At 40.3% G+C, this 23,339-nt stretch overlaps 1 protein-coding gene across 3 annotated transcripts; it reads right to left on the bottom strand.

Moving 5' to 3' along the window:
* Positions 1-318: 318 nt before the first annotated feature.
* On the bottom strand, positions 319-23,114 carry rtn3 (reticulon 3). Of its 3 annotated transcripts, XM_036597733.1 has the most exons (9): positions 22,775-23,114; positions 18,011-18,058; positions 12,415-15,054; positions 8,362-8,569; positions 7,612-7,750; positions 5,908-5,977; positions 5,686-5,732; positions 4,755-4,813; positions 319-2,856 (listed from the first exon to the last, which is right to left on the bottom strand). In XM_036597733.1, exons 1-9 carry the CDS (start codon positions 22,866-22,868, stop codon positions 2,808-2,810), a joined length of 3,354 nt encoding a protein of 1,117 aa, XP_036453626.1. In that variant the 5' UTR covers positions 22,869-23,114; the 3' UTR covers positions 319-2,807. The 3 variants fall into 3 exon arrangements, with proteins under 3 accessions (XP_036453626.1, XP_036453624.1, XP_036453625.1); XM_036597731.1 differs by lacking the exon at positions 12,415-15,054 and having other exon boundaries at positions 22,775-23,101; XM_036597732.1 differs by lacking the exons at positions 12,415-15,054; positions 18,011-18,058 and having other exon boundaries at positions 22,775-23,099.
* Between the last annotated feature and the right edge of the window lie 225 nt (positions 23,115-23,339).

Below are 23,339 nucleotides of genomic sequence, written 5' to 3'. Positions count from 1 at the left end.
AATCCACAAAATGCAATTAAATTAAAATGGCATTGCAGCTTATACAAAGGAAAACTGAATGAACAGAGACAGGCAGCCTGTTCTTCCAAGACTGTCCTTAATTAGTCCTATTCATACCTAAATATTCTTAACCTGCATTGGTTAAGTGGTAAGTGTGCTGCATAGTAGTGCATTGGAAAGTTGGTACATTGAATGGTGGTACACTGAATGCCATGGCAGGCTGCTTTTTTGCTGATAAAAATCTTGTGATAATAATAAAAACCCCAAGTAAATACAGGCATTTCTGATGATTAAGTGGGAAAACAGAAGCAAAGCACGTCTTTTTAACATTTTTATTAATTTCACTTTGACATCATTACAGGGACCACAATTTATTTTTCCTCTCCCTCCACTTTTTTTCTCCCCCCCCAAAGCTCCCAGATTAACTTAATTCATAACTAACAAACTGAACATAGATATTAGTTATTACATCTAGTTATCAAGAGTCCAAAGCAAAAACCAAAAGATAAACATGACTTCTGCAACTCCCTCCCCAAAAAAGAGAAAAAAAAGGAGACAGCCAACATGCTGTTAAACTACAGAAGTTAAAAATCTGCAGGTATTTAATCGAAACACGAAAGAAGAAAAGGTTTGCATCTATTAAAGAAAAACAAAAAAAACAGGTAATATTTCTTTAACTTAGTGTTGGAAAAAAAAGATAGAATAAATGTTCAAACTAGCTGCTGGAGCTTATCCTATTTCTTCAAGCACCACCACACCAAAGACCCACAAGTCAACATAACGCATGTTAGTTCAGCAACACAAGGACACAGTGGTACAAACGAAGGATACTTTCAAATGTTGGTGAGCGTGTCTGAGTGTGCCGTTGCGTGCATGCATAGAAGAAAACAAATGTAAAAATTAAATCCTAAACATCCAGGATTCAAGACTACAGTTGAGCTTCAAGGGGCGGAGCAACACAAAAAATCCCTGTCATTTCGGTTTTGGCCATCAAGTCCACGTTCAGTGGACGTGACCCTTCATGAAACGCTCCATGTGAGGCAAATTCGGACTGTGTTAAAATGAGTTCCATTGTGAACACACAAGATTGCATGCGTTAGCTGGAATGCTCTATAGACATTACAATGAAACATTCAGCAGTTGATAGACATCTGTGTAGTAGCATTAGCAGTAGTTATTGTTATAATCTGGTACTGAGTTTACCCATTTGTATGTCAATAAATACAGGTATACATTTGATACTGAAGCCTATACACGCTAACGCTTCCAGATACTTATTAGAGCAAGGACAGGTAGAATCCAGTGCCAAATACAGACCAGGCGCAAGCTACGTGCATCCATTTTTATTCCTCACATTTAAGTCCCTTTCAGTGTATGCAAATAGACATAACTGTATAGTCTGCACATTTTATCATGAAACAAAATGCAGATGAAAACAATTAGCAAAGCACTCTAGCTTTTGCAATGACATGCTTTGCATCCTTAAATTAGGAACCAAAAACCTTCCAATATACCAATTTAGAACACTTATTACAAGAAATCACCCATAGCGTTGGAAATGTTTCTCCAGATTCTGATCTAGGACCAGTTTTGCCTTTTCAGGTGTATGTATGTATGAAGAAGGTCGCTTAGAATCTTACAGCTGATCCAAGATTAGCAAAAAGAGAAAACGTTTTCCCACCAGCCTCAACACTGACCACACATCTTGTTCCGTCTCTTCAAAACAGCGACATTTTCATCCTTAACCTTTCCACCATTCAAATGCTTTGAAGGTTCTATACAGATAACTCAAGCTTAAGAATATTACTAATTACTTAAGATGCCAGACTGGGGTGTCAAGAGCAGCTATCACCTACATGTGACCTAATAATCATAATCTGAACAGTAATAATCAGAATAACGCTCGTTTACGTGTGAACTCAGGAGTCTCAGACAAACGCAAGAGACAAATAAGAGGCATGTTTGTTTTTTGTTTTTTTTTTTTTTAAATATAAAAAGCAAGGCTGACTACTTCTTCACAGCAAAGAGCCTGTTGTAATCTTACTAATATATACATACACAATTAAAAATTAAAATGCCAAAAAAACAAAACAAAACACAACAGACAGGACAGCGAACTAGACCAAATCACCATGGCTGGTGCAGTGTCCCCACCATTATAATCAATCTGTGTATGTGTGAGACTAGTAACAATCAGTGCATTGCAGTTTCATAATATATGAGCAAGTGTCCTATGGCGAGAAGGGGTGGAGAAGGGGGAAAAAGGGTATGAAATACCAGAATCAAGAGCAGAGCAGGCCTGGTGGCTTAAACACACTATTTGTTTTTTTTTCTTCCAATTTATTTCCTGTGAAATATATTAATAAGTACAGACATTTGCTTCGAAGTTAAAAACCCATCTACATTTTATTCATTTATTTTTTGTTTTATTAATAGCATAGCCCCTATGGACACTCTGAAACCAGGCCAAAGATTCAGTCTAGTTCACACACACTGCCCAAAGATGGGCTCCATAAATAGGCATCCAGTTGCAGTATTACATCACTTCCTGTGTTTGAGTCACCAGCCTCTGGAGGCCCATGCATCTTCCCTAATGCTCATAGTTAAGCTGCAGAGTTAACATCGAATACTGAGAAGCTTCTGAGATTTTAGAGACTAGCTGGTTCAGTGCAGATAGTTGGTGAGATGCATTTGGAGATTAAACTGAAGGATAAGGGGAGGAAGGGAGGAAAACAGAAGATGCAGGGAGGGGTGGAGGCTAGAAATAGAGGGATTCCAGAGGTGGTCATGAAGGGATCAGAGAGGGATCATTCCGCTTTACTGCGCTTCACTGCTCCGGGGAGCTTCTCTTGTAGCCTGATGGAGGAGGAAAATAAAAATTAAAAACAGGACTATATATATATATATATATATATATATATATATATATATATATATATATATATATATATATATATGCCCATTAGGTGGCAGTCATTTAAGTTAATTGGTGCTTTACTAGTTGCCAAGTTACATTAAAATGCTTAGTAACATACAAAAGTGGGTAAAGTAGCCTAAACCTATACTCAAGTAAAATGTACTGTTAATTTGGTGAAATAATCACTACAATAAAAAGCAACTTTCTCAAAACAACTTAAGGAGAAGTATAAAAGTACCAGTAGGATCCCCCACTTTAGGAAAAATCCATGACAATTTCCATGACTTACGTACAGAACAGTTATTAAAATCACAAAAGGTCATCTTGAAAATGACACACAACTGACATTTTTAGAAATGAAGTCAACAATACAACCTCTAAAGACCCCTAACTGACTGAGTGATGCATAATGACTCAAACACAAATCACTCCTCAATCATCATTTGATCACAAGTTCTACTAATATATTAGAAGTGCATTAGAAGCTGCTCTCTGTTAATGTAGCCTTGATTTACCAGCCATTCCAACACAGCATCCACGAATCTGTGCCCATGTGACACTGTAGCATTTCAAGCTACAATAGGTATGAATGGCCACTCAAACAGGGCATTAGCAGCTTAAATATACTAAAATATACAATTTCGTGGCTTAATGGCCCAACTTCACAATTTTTTAATACTTCACTAAAAGTTTCAGGGCATTTTGGCATTTTTCTTATTTACAGGTGACAGGTGACTGGAAAACTGGTCTACATGTTTTCAAGTGTTACAGAATTTCCAGGAAATGTGGGAACTCTGACCAGCACAAAAAGTACTGAGTAACATATAGATATGCACTGCTCTATTCAGACAGGAATAGTTTTCCATAAATGATAGAGGTGGGAGTGGCTACTCAATTTATGCACAACCTTTAGTTCATTAAACAGCAGAAAAAGTTAAAACATTTAATTTAGCCATTATTTCGTTTATCTGCCTTGCTGTCTTAATTGAACACAGTGCACCATTAGCTTGAGAATTCAGAGCCAAGTTAGCATCACTGCATTAAATTAAACTTTTTTTTTCTGTAATGTTTACATGTTCCGAGTTGTATGTGAGGTCAGCTTGATTTTAGCCACACAAGTAAACACTTCTTCGAGTGCCTCTATACTTAAGAAACTCCGATTCCACAGAATATAGTACTGTGGAATTACTGACATGTTTAGTCGCACAGGATTTATATAACCCCAGGTTATTTCTACAGCTCGTTTATAGAAGGTAAAAGGCTCCAGAATCTCGACTGAAGCTGAAGCACACAGTTGGTAAAAATGACTGACATCCATTCGGATGGGACTAAAATGCAAAAATGCAGGTAAAATTTACATTACCCCACCTCCTCTTGTAAAACTAATTCTGTCTGAATAGGACTTTAGTACATCCAGCATCCACTGAAGTTTGTTATGCTCTATTCGTCTCTTGTTGATGAACACTTGGTCCAAAATAAAATGAAAAATCTTAAAATTCAGAGGTGTGAGTAGTGTTAAACCAGTACAGATGATGTTCAAAAGTAACAGAATCAAATTAAACAGAAAATCAGTGACTACATGTTAATGACTGAAATGTAACTGGGTAACGCAAGTATAAAACTAGATTGCTTTTCACACAAAACATACTTGTGTAAAAGTAAAAGAATAATGAATTGAAAATACTTTGCAAAGTACAAATCCATCCAAAATTGTACTTTTACAAATCCATCAAAAAAGTATTTTTATCTGAGTAAAATGTGAATAGTTACTACCCACCTCTGGTTAAAGACTCTGATTTGTTAACACATACTTGCATAAACAAAAGGAAGAACTTACTTGGCAATCGTAGTATTAAATTGAGTGCGTGCAATCTCAATGTAGTGATCTATCTGGGTCTGCAGAGAAAATACAATGACACCTTTTAATGGTCTTGCTAATGAGCTACCAAAATAGTTAAGGTCACAGATTACCTATAATTTTTTATATTTCCATTTTTTCCCCCTTGATATCCACTTACAACATCTGTGTGGTTTAGTGTACCAGAAACAGTTATAAATTTTACATAACCATTTTCCAACCTCTCTTTATCCTATATAATAAAACAGGCTGTTTATGTTACTGTGTTAACCTCTCTAACGTTGTGCCTCTAAGACTGATATATATAAATAAGCTCTGTTCCGATTGGCCACCCTGTATTGTGCATCATTCAAAAAGCAGTCCGAGCTGAAACACTCCTTATAATGTGAGCAAACTGCTACGTATGTAAATGCAATGGTTTTTGTGACATCACAAAAACAGTGAATTCAAAACAGACTATTTTGGCAGCTTAGTTTCCATATATGAACCGTATAGACTGTGAAGTTAATGGCATTTTTTGAATTTAACAATTTTATATACTATGTCAAACTCTTATTTCATAAAAGTGAGGAAAATTCAGTGAGGGAAAAGTCACATTTAAAGTGCTGCAGACTTGCGTTTCAGGTCACTATGGGGACACTAAAAAGTGGGTTATGGTTTTGAGGCCACAGCAAAACTTTCTGGAAGACAGAAGTTAAAGCGACAGCTATACCAATACAATGAATGCTGATTCATTAGTGCTGACATGGAAAAGGTTACGTTTGCTAGTACTGTGGCAACAATATCTGCACTAACCTAATGCAGTTGTAGACAGTGGTTTGACATACGGCGGTCGTACACAATGCAGAACTCCTATATAGTGTATTTAATGAAAAGCATCAACATGATTAAAAATGTGTCACGGACTCACCTTGTTCTTCTCATACAAAAGTGGTACACTGAAGATAAGGATGTCCGCTGGAAAAAGAGGAAAAAACAGACTTTCTTTACTGAACATTACTTAGAAGATTACCATACATATAGACCAATTATTTGTTTCTTATTTTTGGACGTGAACTGTAAGGACAGTGGTTCTTTCATAGAGAAATCAGGAGTGTTGTGGTCATAGTAGACTTAGCATGTCAGAGCTTACCAAGGATGAGGATGGTGATGCCATTAAACACGGCACCCACGTATGTCAGCAACCACATGACCACTGCCAGCTGAAATTAAATGACAGTACACAAAAACGTTAATAAAGTGACAGTGCAGAAGTCTCTGTACTCTCTGTGCTCTAGCTTAATTAGTTATTAAAGAAGTCATATTCCACATTGTTCTCATATTTTATAACCCCCCCAAAGAAAGTTGATAATTTGTGTGATTTTATGTACCAAAACATTTATAATATTTTTACATTACCATTTCCCAACCTCTCTTGATCCCTTAGAATTAAGAAGCTGCTTTCGTTCCTGTATCTTTAAGACTGTTCTGACGGCTCAGTCTGAGCTGAAATGTGGAACAAACCGTTCAGACTGAAACCCTCAGGGAAATCAGGAAAAAATAAATGTCAGCCACACCTTTCAAATTCAGATTTGTGTATAGGCTGCAATGGTACACTGGCTTCCTAACAGCCAGAAAAAAAAAAGCATAGTATTTACATATTTTCCCCAAATCTCAAAAAACTACTAGTACCTGCAGTAATGATACAATTCACCTACAACCATAATAAATTCAAAACAGGCAGTTTCTGCAACTTTGTTTCTATGTGAACTAGAGAGTTGACAGTACATATATAACAGCAATAAGTAACAAAAATTTGATTGTCCATAATATGGACCTGCTAATCTTAAGATTTATACTCAGTAGCTGCTATAAATAATTAAGTAACTTGTAATGAAATTACGTAAGTATGTAGTTATGACATTAAAAACTGAAGCACGGAAAGTCCTTTGCGTTTTAGGGTTAGAAATTAGTGATCATTTGCTGCTGAATAGTTTTAATGCCCATAAAAGTGTAATATAATGAAAACCGGTCAGTTAGAGTCTTTGCACCACGCTGTTGTCTGTGGAGGGCAGCATGTTCTGGGTCAGTCCTCAACCTCTAAAATCTGTGGGCTGTTTCCTCTGAATGCCATCAGCTCCCACTCTCTTACACGTGAGAAAGGCTTATCAACACATCTCACTTGTGTATGTGTGTGTGTTACAAACAATAATGCACAGATATAGAATTCCTGGGCTAACACTGATAAACAAATTTGATGTGGCTGAAACTGATGTTAACGAAAACATTTGCTTTTGCTTTATGGCAATTTAAAACAAGTGCACTAACAATAAGAAAGGTAAAAAGAAGAGTGTTGGTTAGTTTTACATAGCTATGACAAAATGTAAATCAGACTAATTTCTGGAGACATTTACATGATTTCATATAAATATTTCTATCATTTAGCAGACACTCTTTTCCAGTCAATTATCATAAGTGTATGTAGCATTATGAGTCGTTCCCAAGGACTCTTATTTTGTAAATGCCCAGGACTAGTGCCTACATGTCTATCAGTATGTCCACAAGATAAAAACAGGGAGCTAAATTATGGGTTGTAATAATCAGCTATAATTAGAATATCGGCCTGATTAATAATTAAATTTTCACTTTTATCGGTGAATGGTAATTACGCCACCGCTTGCAACCCTAGTTACAAATGACAGAACCGTGCATGTGTGCAAGTGTGACTGCAGTCAATGAATGAGGGAGAAACAGATCCATCATTTGCTCAGTTTCAACATCTCAAGCAAACACACACAGAAGAGTCATATGAGGGGTCAGGTCATGCCAAGTTTAAGATAACAGATAATGGACCAACCTTGAGGGAATCCACCAAGTCCTCAACCAAGAAAAGGCGGCTCATCTGCTTGAGTGCGCGATTGATGTAGGTCAGACACACATCCACGTGCTTGCGGAACGTCTCAGGAGGCACGCTGACATCCTTCTCCATCAGAGCCCTGCCACAAGCACGGGTCAACCCAATTAGCCCAGCAGATACATCCCCACACACTAATGGAGGCAGACACACCCACAATCATTCCCCTCCTCTTCCCTACATACATAATTAGTTAGCAAATATAAGAGTTTTAAAACATATACTCATAAATGCTTAATAAGAAAAGCATGTCCATGTTTAGTAGTAAATACTGCAGAATGTTGCAGATAGCCAGTATTAATAGAACACATATATTCATAAACCACAAGCAAATCTTCTCTGCAGAGTGTAGCTCCGTCTGAACATTGCACAACATAAAATCCTTCTTAATGTGACCCATAGTAATGGGCCTATAATCATGAACTGCTTTAGGTAGAGGTGGCACTTTTTCCCTTTTCCAATACTAAGGATGGAATCATATTGGTATCAGCAGAATGAATGGGCAGATGTTATGATGTGATTGATATTTCAAACCAATATTTGATGATGTATTTGTTGTTCATATTCATCCTCCCAATCCATTTTCTGCTGATAAAATCCCTCATTGAACCAGGTGTACACTCTCCGCACATTCTATACCTGGCACATAGTGCATCTCAAGACCACAGCCCTTCAGAGAATGCTTTGTCTTACTTGAAGGGGTGCCCCTCACTGGATTTCTGCACAGCCTGGATGACAGATTTGTAGATGCGGAAGGTGATGGTGACGCAGAGCAGGGCCAGAAGCAGGTAGGAGATGACGCTGATCACGCTGAAAGCTGCCAGAGACAGTAGCAGCAGCAAGGAGGTGCCAAAAACCACACCCGTCTTCTTCGGGTCGCGCCAGTGCACCAGCTCATATACTGCAAGAGAGAGAGCATGTGTGTGCATGGAATGTATGTTAGTGCATGAGTGATATGTAGTGAGTTTGTGTATGGTGTAAGTGAGAAGGGGGAAAGTGAAATATGATATTAAATTTTATTGTATCTACAATGATCTATATTCGTTTTACTTTCAATTATCATGCTTATGCTTGTCCAAAATAATACTGCCCTAATTAAGTATTATGGCACTATTTGTTGGCAGAATTATTGAGCTACTTGGTCTTAACTTTATGAATCTGTCGAAAACAAAGGAGACATTTTCTATACAGCTGTTATGTAATTCCGTAGCAGAGTTCTTAAATAGTCTCCACTGCAGCATGAAAGAAACCTTTTAAAAGAAGCCTTATGTAAACGGCAGTCTCCACGTGGAGAAACGCCTTGGGCCTTTGGTACGTGCGCTTCGCCATCTCAGGGAAGCATACATACTGAAGCAGGCATTTATGTACGATTACAATGCTCTCTAGTAGTCAAGCTTGCACAGTGCCTCAGACTTTCATTTCAGTGTTGCAACCCACAAGAGCACAGAAAAAGCTGGCTAAAACCAGCTCTTAAGGCTGAAGTGCTACCTTCCTGCTTTCTGTTCTAGAAATCTCCTCCACTGGCATGTGAGGGATGGGCATTGGAAACTGTGCAAGCACACCCACTGTATTGTGTTATTCTGCCCCGTCTCTTCCTATAAATTAATGGCACAGATAGCGTCTCTGCACTTAAAATCCAGTAGAACCTATTCAGACATTTACAGCATTCAGTGCACCGGCACTGATTACATCACATGGTATGCTTACAGGAGTATTTTATTGTACTCAAATTACTTATTTATGATCAGGCAAAGACTATTTATTATTGGGTGCGTCTGGTTCTTCTGGATCAGAATTAATTTGTCTCCCAGGCATCGCAAGAAATGACAACAAAGAACTCAAGTATGGTCGGGTGATATGGCAAAAATATATCATCGCAATACTTCAAGACATGATATACATGGCAATATTTCTTTTTTCTGAAGTTTAGTAAGTTGGAACAGACTAAAAACAGAACAAATACTGCCTAATAAAAAAACTAAGTATGGTTATTTTTATTAGTGTTTTGCATACCGTGCTGCACTAAATGCAAATAAATATGACTAATTATGCTCTCTTTATAATAAAACCTGCAGTTGTTCAGAGTTTTTAAGTACTGACAATATCCACAATATGCTCAGAAAAGTGTTTTGTGACATGATAACGATAAATACTGGCATACTGCCCACCCCTACACCTAAAAGTGGAGCCGACTTCAGCTTGTCTGCAGCAGTTACCATATCTTTCATTATAGCAATAGTTATGTTAAAGCAGGGTACCTCCCTGCAGTCAAAGGCAAAGTAACAGGCAAACTGTGAACATCCCCATTTCACTGTGGATAAACATTTCAGTATAAACAAGCTACGTAGTGGGGAAAATGTTGACGAAAAGACTCATCATGACATAACCGCAGCACAGTGGTGCAAGGCCAACGATTCAGAGCCTCAGAAAGCACACCATTGTTTTCACCTCTCCATTTCAGATGCTTTAGGGGGTTAACGATGAACGCAGGCATGGGGTTTCCTGCTCGCTCACTGCAGGGGTCTGAGTCCCTCCCAGCATGCTTTGCCAGTGCCCAGAGGGAGGCAGCCTGGACTGAGTGCTCGTTCATTATCACCCCCCCCCATCTCTCGCCATAGCGGCCCCAGATACAGCAGCATGTCCCAGCGGTAGCCGAGCCGCAGTGGCCTCTTTTCAGCACTAGCACTGCTCAGCTCTTAAAGGCACAGGCACCTTTTTTTTATATACATAAATACACGTACGTGTGCAAATGCATGGCCACGTGTGTTTGCATCATTTGAGAGGCACACACACATCACTAGGCTGAGGGGTTTTTAAAAAAAATTGAAAAATGCTTGCTATGTTAATAGATGTTAATCAGTGTTCGTCTGTAAAAACACAAACAGCAAAAAAGCAGGTCACCCCCCCCCCCAACAGTTTTTGCCAACAACGAAAGACTTGGTGCAGATTAGAAATAGACTTCACAAGATAAGAAAAAAAAACAAAAAAAACCCTGACAATCAACTTGATCTGTTCTGCTGTGACAGTGTCCAGACTAACCACGAATAAGATGAAGAAGCTGGCACTCACACCCACCAAAACAAACACTCTCAACAGTAGAAAGTTTTATTTTGGAAATCAACCGTGCAGGGACTGACAGTGTTTACAAGGTTAAAAAAAAAAACCCTAAATGATCTACAAAGACAAAAAAATGGCAAGTAACATTGTCTAGATTCCCATTCCTTGTATTAAACTTATATCTGTAAGTAAGGAATTTACTTCAAACCTCAGCAAAACAGGCTCATAGGGGTGTTATAGTACACATATGTTCAGGTTTAACAGTTTCTTTCTCGGCGGTAAAGATTTGATTTTCTATATTTTATGTGTTCTAAATATCTTGATTTTACAGCACTCCAATTATCAGTGGCTCAAAGAAACAAAAAACAACCTCAGCCATTTGAGCCCTGCGGCCTCAGTTGACTAGTGGCTTACATAAAAACCCTTGGAGGAGACTGTGGGGTGTATTAACCATGTAGTCATGAATTTGTTTTTTTGTTTTTTTTTTGAACATTTATCATTCAACAATTTGTCCTTAGTTTAGGCTTTGCAATACATTCCTAGCCTTGATTCAAGTAGTCTTGAGGTCCGCACTTCATACATCACTGTTCATCAACAATGCCAGTTGGTAACTGGCAGCTGTAAATCCTGCCTAGTCACACCTCTGTGATAATTCAATTTTGTCTAGAAATCAAGGCTAGCAACATTTTTACATTTCATGATCAGCCTTGGTACAAAAAGCACAAAGTGCAATCATAAGGAGGAGTCATTGACTTCCTGCATCTACATTCAAATCCTGTATACCAAAACTCTAGATCATATCAGCAAGAACAACTACACAGTTGTGTGACAAACTCTCCTACAGGATATAAACTCATTCAGTTGTCATAAACACACTGAATAAAGTCATACAAAAACTACACTAAACACAAGAATCACTGCTAACTACAGCACACAATTAGGATTACTTGAGCTATGTTTAGGATGACATGAAACTCATTATTCTGCATCATTTCCTCATGTCACTTCAGATCATAGCCTTATCCCCTCCAGCTCTGCTCAAAGATGACAAAGGCAGAGAAGAAGAAACTGATAGGACTTCTCTAAAATGACATGTTCGTCTTGAATTAATTTCCATTGCCCTCTGCTGTAAAGGCAGTGGGCCAGAAAAAGCTGCATCATGCTGCAGAAATCTAACACTCGAGACAGTCTTCACTGCCAAGCTTCAAGGGTTATGCAAACTGATACCATGTGGACACTTGTGCCATTTGCAGGGCATGGCCAGCGTCCTATGGAACACAACAACACATTTCCTCTAGCTCCACTCTGAAAAAAGAACATCTATGACATGGAGAACAAACAAGCCAGATATCTGAATGGTTGTGCTCTCTTACAAGAGCGTTCTGTGATAGAGAAGACCCTTTACGACTATGATGAGAACTAAGCTAACTTTAAAGATAAGTAAACAAAAAGCTGTTTGGACTTACTGGTGATAGAGTACTAAGTATTCTATTCCTACTGCAAAAGCTTTGATAACCAGAAGTTCTACGACATTTCTAAAGTGTTTTCAATTTCTCAAACACATGCAACTGAATGTGTTAGTGTTGCAGGAGACCAAACTGAATATAAGGTAAGACAGTTAGTCTAGTGCTGGGACTTTCTTTGCGTGCAAGGTTAGCAGGCTAATAGCCTGAAGGAAAGGCAAGTTACCTGACAGGTGGGTTAGTATTGCTGCCAAAACATGCTCTGCGAGGTGGTAGGCTTCTGCCACCCACATGTCGATTGCCTCTACCTCTTTGGCTAATGAAGTTTCAGGCTCATACTCGTTCAGAAGATGCTGAGGTGTGGAAACTGAGGGGACGGACGACTCAGATTTAGATGAAGGTTGTGAACCCTCCTTTGAAGAGACTGAGGTTGTTTTGTTAGAAACACTTATTTCATCCTCTTGCTCTTGGCTGCTCCCAAGCTCTTTGAGAGCACAGATAGTAAGACGCTCTTGCTCCAAATCCATAACCATAGCGGGTGGAGAAGGGGCAACAGACGTAGGATCCTTGGCGACATGTCCTAGACCAAGGCTCTCAGGCTGCTCATCCTGCTGTGACTTCAAGCACTCTCTCATGAACTCCACAAAGCTGTCTGATGCTGTTATCACAGAGCATTCTGGTTCAATGCTCTCAGGTTCGCTTGTACTTTCCGGTGACATCTGTATGTCTGGAACATCATGCTGGACTAGATCATCATGTTCAGAGGTAGATGTCACTAATCCCTCATTCAGATCACTGGCCACAAAATCAGAAATCACCTCACTGATTTTGTCTGATGGATCATGATGGAAAGAGGGGAATGGAGCAGGAGTGTTCTCCTGAACATAGGGCGGTCTTGCAGTGGTCTGACTGATGTAATCCTTCTCCTCCACCAGTGAAAAACTTCCTGGTGCAGTTACTGTCTTCCGGTCCTCTAGATCTACACACTGATCCTCTAGTTCATGACTTGGCACTTCATTCTGAGGGAGCAGAGGCTCATTATAGACATCCGTGATGCCAACCGGCAAAGGCTCAGGAACTGAATCAATATTTTGTTTGCTCATATTAAGCTGCTCATCAATTTCATCAGCAATAGTTTCCTCAACTGACTGCTGAGCAAACATCGTGTCATTCTGACTACGTTCAAGAGAGTTGGATTTTTGCAAGTCATTAGATTCCCCATCATTCTCACATAAAACACCTGAATTCAGCTGATCTTTCAAAGCTAATTCTTGACTAGTGTAATGATCCAAGTATGTATCTATATCGCTGGATTCAATCTCATTTGAGAGATCCTCATAATTATGGGGCAGGTCTGGTGTTATTTCTGCAGTTTTGTCTGGTTTAACAATGTTAACGTAAGACTCTTTCTGAGGTTCATCTACATTCTGCAATACAGGCGACTGCTCACAAGACTCCTCCAAAGTGGAACCCTTTGAATCAACACAAGTCTGGTTGAAAATGTCTTCACTAACATCATCTTTGATTTTGTGCTTTGGAGAATAATCTGCATCAGATTCCGTAACCTCTGTTGGTGAGAAAATATCTTCTTTGTTCAGGGAAACCTCTTCAGATTTTGAAACCTCTGAATGCTCATCAGATGATATTGGAGCCTGTGTAGTAGGCTCTTGAATTACCTGATATCTCTCATCATCCTCTTCCTCCTCCTGCACCATTTCATCATCGCTGATATTCTGTTCCTCTGTCTCAATGACATTAATGATGGGCACCAGAATGCCCTGTTTCTCTTTGTCGTCTGGCAGGGTAACCTTATCTATGCAAGGTACAGATTCCGGAGCATCGGGGCCTGCATGTGGACGGCCACCACTTGCATCCTCAATCACTGTATCATCAGATTCACCAGAGCTGTCAACTTCAAGGATTTCTGCAGGCTCAGAGCCACCACCCTGAGACTGCTGCTTTGTACCCGAGTCCATCTGGGCAGCAGGAGGTGGAGAAGGAACAGAAGAAGATTCAAACCCATCAGGTGGTGCAGAAGATACAGGTATCTCAGAGTCTTGAGTTTCAGGGATGCTTGATGGGCCTTGTGTGTCCATGTCAGACTTCTCTTGTTTGTCCCACATATAGGCAGTGGGTAAAAATCTAAGATCAAATTCAGACTCCTCCTCTACACTGTCTTGCTTAGACTGTTTATTATCATCGACCACTTGTTCTGCCACTTCAATAGGAGTGTCCATAAATTCATCCGGAACACCTACAAAAGATGCAGGAACTTCTGGCGCATCGGTATCTTTGCCCTTTGTTTCTGTTGATGGACTCTCCTGCACTACAGCAGACTCTTTCACTTCATCAAAATCAGATTCTTCAGTGCCAAAGTCAGGTGCTGGGGGCAAATGAGCTTTCATCCAGTCTGCAGTGTCCTCAAAGTCGCTCCCATGTCTGGCATCACCAAGTACTTCGAAAGGTGATTCTGGAGATTCTTGTTCAGTGGATGTGGCCCTTTTCTTAAATGATGAGCGTGAAGAGATGCCATGTATCTCTGTAGGGGGCTTTTCATAGTGGCGCTCTCGGAAATGAGGAAATCCTCCATCATTCCAATCAGAATCATTCTGCTTTGCAGCCAGAGCTTCCAATGCTTTGATTCGCTCGGACACAGGAGAGACCTTTATGGGGGACGAGTCTTGCTTTTGGGACCCAACTGATGATTCAAAACGCTCCCTTTTCTCTTGGAAACTACGATCTACAGGTGGTCCTGAGGATTCATTTCCATAACCCACAGGTGAAAATGAACTTGGCTGGGAAGAAAAGCGAAGTGAGGTGGCCACACCCTCCGAAGGCTTGTCAGAGCCCAGTACTACCCTTTTGTCTGCATCCATTAAACAAGGAGGGAAAAGGGGAAGAAGATGGGGAGGAAACAAATCAAGGCACACTCTACAGTAATATAGATATGCTAAAGTGGAGGGCCATGCTTGCAGCTCTGGTGAATGGGAAGGGTTTACCTCGAAAAAGTCTAACTAGTTAAATTCATCCATTCAAATACTTTGAAATGCAGCTTTCCACAGACATTATTTCAGAGTCAAAAACAGGCCCCGAAAACTTTAGCAATCAGCAATTACACTAGTACTTTAAACAACATTCCTAGGATGTTTGGTAGCATCCATTTGTTGCAGCTGAAGCAATCATGCATTGCATGGTTCAAACGATCAATGGATGACATGCCAGTCAGACAATGTGGTATTACCTTTGAGGAATCTAAATGATGCATAAGGGAAAAGTGCTTCTTTTACTAAGTGAGGGTAAATGATGATAGACACAAGTTATTATTTCTCTATCATTACTGAGTGTATGTGTTCCATTAATGCTGCATCTTCAACAATATGACTAATGAAAATAAAATTATACCTTACAAATTAAAATCTGTGCAACTTTCATATTTTCTTGCATTAAAAGAACAAAACAAACATTAAATAGTACAGAATTTTCACAGAGCAATTTGCCTGCTTCCAAATCATGTAGCAAGGATAAAGACTTCCTGAAGAAAAGTGAAATGCCAACTATGATGTTGGAAGCAGCACGAGAGCATACTGCCTGCGGCTTCTGCCTGTGGGTAAATCAAAAAGTAAACAAAAAGTATAAAACAGTACAAAGGAACAAGCAAAAACGTAAGTTCTCCATGAAAACTGCTGTTTGAGATGTACCAAACTGTCATAGGCTCATGTAAAGCCCACATGGCCACTGCAGCAATAGGTATCTGCAGACTATCTAGGTGCTACCAACTCTGAAGAAACAGGACCATCATAGCAGATCAACAACTGCTTCATAAGAAAACAATAATCTACTATACAGGTAGTGGCTCCCAACTCAAAGTCAAAGTTTATTTATATAGCGCTTTTTACAACAGGTGTTGTCACAAAGCAGCTCAGTACTCAGGGCCATCCAGACAATCCACAATTTTGCTTCCTCCCAACTTGCAACATATAGGACTGGAGGAAAAATGTGGGCTGTATGGGGGGCCCAGGGGGCTGGTTTGAAAATCACTGTTATAGGCAATAGAAAACACTTTACATTCAACACTAAGATCGCCTTTCCCCTGAAGACTATTCTGCTTTGATGAGACGGGTCAAACAGACCTCAGAGAGCAATGACTCTGGAATCAGACTCCCATGAATATTCCAGCATCTCTAACCACCTATAAATGTTACCATGCAAGAAATGAAAAATAGATCACTTTAATTGGCAACCACACTGAAAAATCCAGCAGGCTTGCAACAGCAAAACAATTACTGAAAAAATTCTCTGCAAGTTTAATTAATGTTTTAATCAAGCCTTGCCCTAGCAGATGCAGCATTTTTATTACAAGACAGTGACATAAGACCCCTCTTACATAAACTTGCTAAGTGTTTTACCTTTGCTGACTTTCTTAAAACACAATTGCTGAAATGATTATGTAACTATTCTTAAATGGCAGGGAAGACAGGAGACAAATACAAACAAACAAAAAAAATGACAGTCATTAAAACAAAAAATATTGAGAATTCCCTTACTCTGTGGTAAGAGATTGCATGCAAAATGTCTTAAGGCGCAAGCAGAAGTGAAGAGCCGGCAGCCATAGCCATGGGGGTAATATCCCAGAGCAGGCATCCTCATGGTCGATCCCTCCCCAGTGTCACTCTACCTGCAGTACTAAGTGAAAACTGGGGGGAGGCGCCTCCAAACACAGCCAGCGGTGGAGGAGGAGGGACATCAAGGACAGGATTCCTTGGGGATACGAACTTGATCCATTTTTAGGATTCTGCTCTCACACAAAGTGAACTTGAACTTCACTGCTATCTTAAAATAAGGTGGCAATCTTGGGATTATCGTGGACCCACAGTAACGCTGACCTAAATAATGCTTGCAGCTCGGACAGATTGAGGATGACCTTGCTTTTCCATTTGTGAATCAAGATAGATATGAGTAGATTAGATTGAATGGTTCTGATGTTCGATCATAATACATGACATTGCTATGTAAAATACAACCTTCAACAAGTGGTGAAAGAACTCCTTTTTCAAGTTTCCCATATGCAACCTTTAACAAGTTATGCTGGAGGCTTAAGGGTGATGGCTTTGAAAGAGCAGCTATGACATGGAGGTTAAGGCAGTTATCTCAATTTTTTGTTGGGCATGTCATGTGATTGCAAAAGGTGTGGCCAAGCAGCGGTGGAGGATTCCAATCATCAAATGGTACTGAAAACAGGTGGGACCTGGCTGACCTGTTGGGATTCCAGCATGCATGTCTATTAGGGAGCACCATTAGAAACTGGGAGAATCATATTACAGGACCTCTGGGGTTGTCAACGAGGCGGGGTCTGGGCTGTAGCATGTGGAAAGGTGGCGTGCGGGGTGAAACTGAATATCCATGTTCGTATACCATTTGGTGCAAAACTATGAGCATACTGAGAGAAGGAGAGGACGCTGTCAGACTCGCAAGACAAGTAAATGGACAACTGGAGTCAAGACATATATTGGCTGAGGCTGAAATTTGTTCCAGCTTACATGAAAGGATGTGTGGTTTCTTCTGTGACATTCTTGTCCTCCGCTTCTTTTTACTATCGTAAGAGGTGGAGCTCTCTGCCTATCCAAAACAGTTACTATTTGAGTACCTAACCTAGTATAAGGAGGAGAGGGGCACTAGAGAGAGGGATTGAGAGGATCATAGAAGCAGCAGAGCAAGAGATGGCATACTAAGTAGAAGAGATGTGACAGAAGGAGAAGATAAAGAGGAGAGAGATAAAAAGGGTAGAAAAGCAGGCGAGCAGCATAAGAGAACTATACACTTGCCTTGAGGAGACTGAATGAGAGATACAGGCGAAGAGGAAAAAAAGGAATCTGAAAAAATAAAAAGGACAGAAGAATGAGAAGTAAATAATCTTAATATCCTTATACTCTACAAATTGAAAATGGACGATATCAATGCAGCGTCCAATGAGAAAACCTCTTACCTGTCTCGTGTTGGCATTTAAGCAACCAATGCTTTTTTAGATATCTTTACCTCATCAATAGGAAGGAGCATGAAACTTAATTTAAGCCAAATTACTGCAACTACAAGGTCAGTATCTAGCAGAGGTTCAGTGAATACACTTCATATTAGTTCAGCAAATCTAGTTAAAAAACACAGCCATCCTGTTTCAGCCTTCCTAGATAACATTCTACAAGACCTCTCCACACATTATTATTATCCATTGTGGATGAATTCCCCATGTACTCTTCAAATAATTCCTCCCATAGTTTCCAGTGTCTGACCCCAACAAGCACCCACACAGTGCATCATGGGCAGGAGTTATGTAAGCCATTTAGGGAATCCATTTTCGAACCACACGTCAGAAACATAAGCTTTAACAGTGAGCCTCCGTTTCACAGTTTAGCCCAACATCAAACTGAAAAAGCACCAGGCCACACAATTTTCTTTGTCTTGACAACCTCAAACAGAACAAGGCGTGCCAGCTGTACAGAGCTGTGGGTAAAGTTCTGAGGAGAGCAGGTTAATCAAGTAATGCAGCACTATCAACTGGGGTGAGCTGTACTTGTTGTGAATCAGAATCATTGCCACAGAGCCATACTTGTTCACTCGCGCCCCAACCAGGGTAAGCTGAGCTGACTGGAGTTTAGGAAAGCATACCTGCCACACAGCATTCTTGCCTCACCCTGAACTTGATGCTCAAGATCCTTTCACTACAAGACACACCTTGGACCACCCTTCCACCTTCCAGTTTCACTTGCACACACCTAAGGAACCACATAAAGCCTATTCTCCAATCTCACACAAACTAACTGGAGTTAAAGCTCCAATCTTCATGTTTCAGAGGACTCTCCTCTACAACTCGTGCCGCAGGTACAGGGCCCAGTTTGAAAAAGCTTGACTCTGTGGTCAGCGAGTCATCATTTGTGTCATTACACCACTGTCTCGTTTGGAATATCCAGCTACACATTATTCATGGCCTCCCTTTTTCCTATTTGAGTGGATCAATGATGCCATGCATCCTAACTAGACTCAAAGATGCCCTTCAGAGGAGGGTCATCACCATATTTCACAAAGGGAATAAGTTCCTTTTCTGCATTACCTTGAATGTTTTATCAAAGCCACTTCTGGTGTTTATTGCCAAAAAGCTCTGGTCTGATTAGAGAATCTAGTTCCAATTAAAGATCCTGTATCTTAACTGTAATATCTCACATTTATGTTTTGCTTTTCTGATAAGCCTTCCAAAAAGCTTACTGGTTTGCAGGTAGTTTTGGGCACATGGTGATCTCAGGATGAAAATGCCCAACTCCAGGAATCACTCAATTGAAGTGATCCTTGGAAAAAGATTTACCTCCGGAACCTCCTCATTGTACATGGGAATGAAATACACTTGCATTCTCTTCCACAGTTTCATCACAGCTCAGCTTGTCTAAAATCTCTTAACCCTAATAGTGAAAGTAGATATTTTCAGGTTTTAAGCTATTTTTATAGCTACAGCCTGATTTATGAAGGGCAAAAATATCTTGTAGTCTTTTATTTGTGAATTCTGATGCCTTGTGGAGAAACTTCAGCCATGGATGGGTGAGTGAGTGAGCAAGTGCATGAGTAAGTAAGTACAGTCCTGACCTTTGAGGAGCTTCACACTTTTATAGAAACAGCAATAACAACAATAACAACAAAAACACATATCTATGGGAATAATTAGTCTTTGTTTATGGTTGGTTATGACTAGGGGAATGTGAGTTTTCTTCTTTTAATAAATTACCTTAAAGGAAAGTTAGATATTTCTTACATTTTCAGTGTAAGATTAAGCTGACGAACAAATATATTTTCTCATAGCTTTGTTTTTGCTCAGCTTTGCGAGGGTGCCAATATTTCTGGATGTATTCCAAGCCATTCAGCTGTCAACTGTCTTTGATGAAATCCAGTCCCCTTTCACTGGACACATTATTAGCGCCACCAAAACACAATAGTATCAAACCAGCTTCATGTCAAGTGAGATGGCCAACAGCATGTCTAAATAGCAGTACCTACACAGCCATTGATTTGGGTAGTTTTAGTACTTCTTTCTATCTTGCCAAGTGCTCCAAGTATGCTAGCTCTCTATAGGCCTATATATAAAATATTACAGTGAAAGGTAACACTTGTCTTAAGTCTTTCACCTTCAAAGTGTGCAAAATGGTTATCTGATGACATGCACAAGGGTACAAATACTTCCTGATGAAATGAAATACTCTGGAGCCAGTTGCACGTATCCAACACACCATGTCTTAAAGGGATACAGGTTAAACGTGGCGAGGAGACTCATGTTACAGAAGCTGCAGAGTAGTGACCCCAGGTCAGACCAAGCATGAGAAATGGCTGGTTTGGCATCAGCTGTGGGCACCCACAGAAAGCTATGTGTGGCATCTGTGTCACGCCAACAACTTCAGCGCCATCCCTGAGGACCAGATAATGAAACCCAGATCTCTCCAGGCTCCAGCGCTGCCTCAGATACCGATTTTAGTGATTACAATTAGAAAATAGTAGAGCTTCATTAGAGCATGATTTATGGGCGTGTTCTGTTGGCTTTGTATTGAAAACTTTCTTCACCTCTTCACAGGAAATCTTCATGAGCTGTAGGTGCCTTTTTAGCTCCAATGTGAAAAACGAAGGCAAAACACATTCAGGCATCCGTTACCTTATAAAGTCATCAAGTTGGAGTTAATATGACAATTCATGATCAAATTAAAACAAAGAAAACTGTTGGAAAATGGAATGATCGTTAACATATTGGACAAAATCGAACTGTGAGACAAAACACCTGAAGAAACACTTATTACTACGCAGCTCAGATTCTGCTGTGCTGGTGCACCTTCCCCTAAGGGTTTTGCATCTTAAAGGGATGGTAAGGAAGGGTCAGCCCAGCATGACTTGACTATCTGGTCCAGTGTCTCCTGCTTGACTGCTCATACGGTAAATCAGCTTCAGCAACATCTTTATTTGATTATGAAACCCGAGAACTGTCATGACCAGAAAACAAAAGAATTAGCCTTTCTGGGTGTTCAATCAAACGGGAGAGGGGTGCAATCTATTACACAGAGCTTTTCAAATACAGCAAACACAAAGATTTAAGAAAACCCAACGTTTAAGCATGTCCAACGTTTAAGGGGAGAAACTGCTAGAAAAGCTAGAGAAACTTACCAGAATTATCAGTTACCAGGAAAGTCACAACTGTTCACAGTGGTGGTGATAGGAACCAGCTGTCTGAAGCATTTAATGCCTCACGGAAAGCTACCCCAAAGAAAGCACTGCATGAAATACGCTGCGTGACGCCAGAGACATTGTTTTACACTAGTTTTGAGTTAAAATTTTAGCCTAAAACATTTTCTCTCTATTTATAGAGCTGTACATTCGAGGTATTGTGAGACAAAATAGTGCCCCAAAGGAAACTTTGTACTGTTTTAGCATTAACATCATTACATATATAAACTCAGATGTGTAGGTTCACGTCATGCTGTAAAGAAAATAAAATGAAAATAAAATGCGTGTTAAACATCACGACCCCTGGTTCCGTTCACCACCATTGTAAATAAACCAAAGTGGGTAACCAGCTACGTAGTTAGGTTTCTCAACAACACACCATTTTACATAAACCCCCTCGGAACGACACTGTTTACATCTCAACGACTGAATAATTTTGCATACATTTTGAAAAATCAGTGGAATTCATCTTTGAATCTCTACATTCTTCCAGAGCTCCTTCAAAAAGGAGGCCACAAGTTCTCTCTAAGTATATAACGGAGAATTAAACCGTGGCGCTGAACTGAAGCCTCCCCTCAGTAGTCGATGCTCAGCCTAACAAAAGCCCATGTACTAAGAGATATTAAACAACGCGAATAACAATTTTGCGAAAGGAAGGCGTCAATAAAGAGATAAAGTTTGGGCACTGTGGTGTGTTAAGTTAATGCGTAATGTCTGTTTGCCATTTGGACAACGATAGGCCAACAAAAACAAACCAAAAAATAAACACACCCAGCGCCTTTAAGAGCTGCTCAGTTGTGGTGCTTCAGCACTGCAGTGCAGATCAGAGCGGAGCCGCAGCACGGCCATTTCCACCCTCCTCACGCCCCCAGCGGGGTACAGAAAACGTGTCTCCACAGCTCTCTGTGGCCTGCTCCTAAAATTAAAAGTTAGGTCACAGCTATGGAGGACGTCAACCTTCAGAGAGTCGTTTAGTGGGTCTTGCTAAGCGAGCGACTGAAGGCTAAATAGGCTAATGCTCCACTACGCAGGAGCACGGCGCTTCATGGCTTTACTGTTAGCCAAGTTGTGGAAAATTAAACCTTATTTTACCCCAAACGAGGCGGTGTTGAGGTAAAAATCGATGATACCGGAATATAACATGAGTCATTTTCTCTTAAATCAAACTGCAGACTACAGGGGTCGATAAACGCGATGACACACTCGGCCGTCATGTTGTTCTCGCTGGCTCAGTTTCGCTGGATGGAAAAAAACAATCGAGCTCAACGGTTTTAACGGTTTTAGGCTCGGTGCCCAAACCTGCACTTCGGTCCAGTTTACCTCATTAACTTTACTTTTCTTACCGGAGAACTTTGAGTCTTTGGACGCTGCAGAGTGTCCATCGTTTAGTCCTTGCGACGACGATATCTGAGAAGACTGTGTCATCGGATCTGCCATTTTTCTCGTAATGTGCAGACTCTGTGGTTCAGGAAGCAGCGATCACTCAGAAATGCTGTCCGCCTTTAGTCTGAACGGTCCGACTTCACCAGAGTATTCCCCCACAGCTGGACCGGAGCTCGCGAGAGAGAGAGATAGAGCACAGGTGAAGCTCTTGAATGCGCTGTGGACGATGGGAGGAGGAGGAGGTGGAAGTGAACAGGGCGGGTACACACACACACACACACACACACACACACACACACACACACAGAGAGAGAGAGAACTATCTCGGTTTATCAGGGTGAGAGGTCGCTGCCTTCCTTAAAGGGGTAGAGCAGAAAAGTCCTGTACCGATGACTCAGTGCAGAAAGGGCAGTGCAGGTCTGTTACTGCTGTTATTCTCAGCTCCCTTCATGCGTCTATGTCCTTATTTTCTCTCATTTAATTTACGTATTAATTTAGGTCACATCGACGTAAACAAACACATTA

The sequence above is a fragment of the Colossoma macropomum genome, unplaced genomic scaffold (genome assembly GCF_904425465.1).
Source record: "Colossoma macropomum unplaced genomic scaffold, Colossoma_macropomum, whole genome shotgun sequence".
In the NCBI taxonomy this organism is placed as follows: Eukaryota; Metazoa; Chordata; class Actinopteri; order Characiformes; family Serrasalmidae; genus Colossoma; species Colossoma macropomum.
The sequence above is the reverse complement of the archived record's forward strand: the minus strand, read 5'-3'. Positions and strand labels throughout refer to the sequence as shown.

Bases quoted from the DNA above. Each gene is read 5' to 3' on its own strand.
- rtn3 (XM_036597733.1), bottom strand. From the start codon at position 22,868: ATGGCAGATCCGATGACACAGTCTTCTCAGATATCGTCGTCGCAAGGA. The intron at 5,733-5,907 runs GTAAGCTCTGAC...CTCTTTTTCCAG, and splicing joins CATCACCATCCTCATCCTTG to CGGACATCCTTATCTTCAGT. The intron at 2,857-4,754 runs GTAAGTTCTTCC...CTCCTCCATCAG, and splicing joins TTTAATACTACGATTGCCAA to GCTACAAGAGAAGCTCCCCG.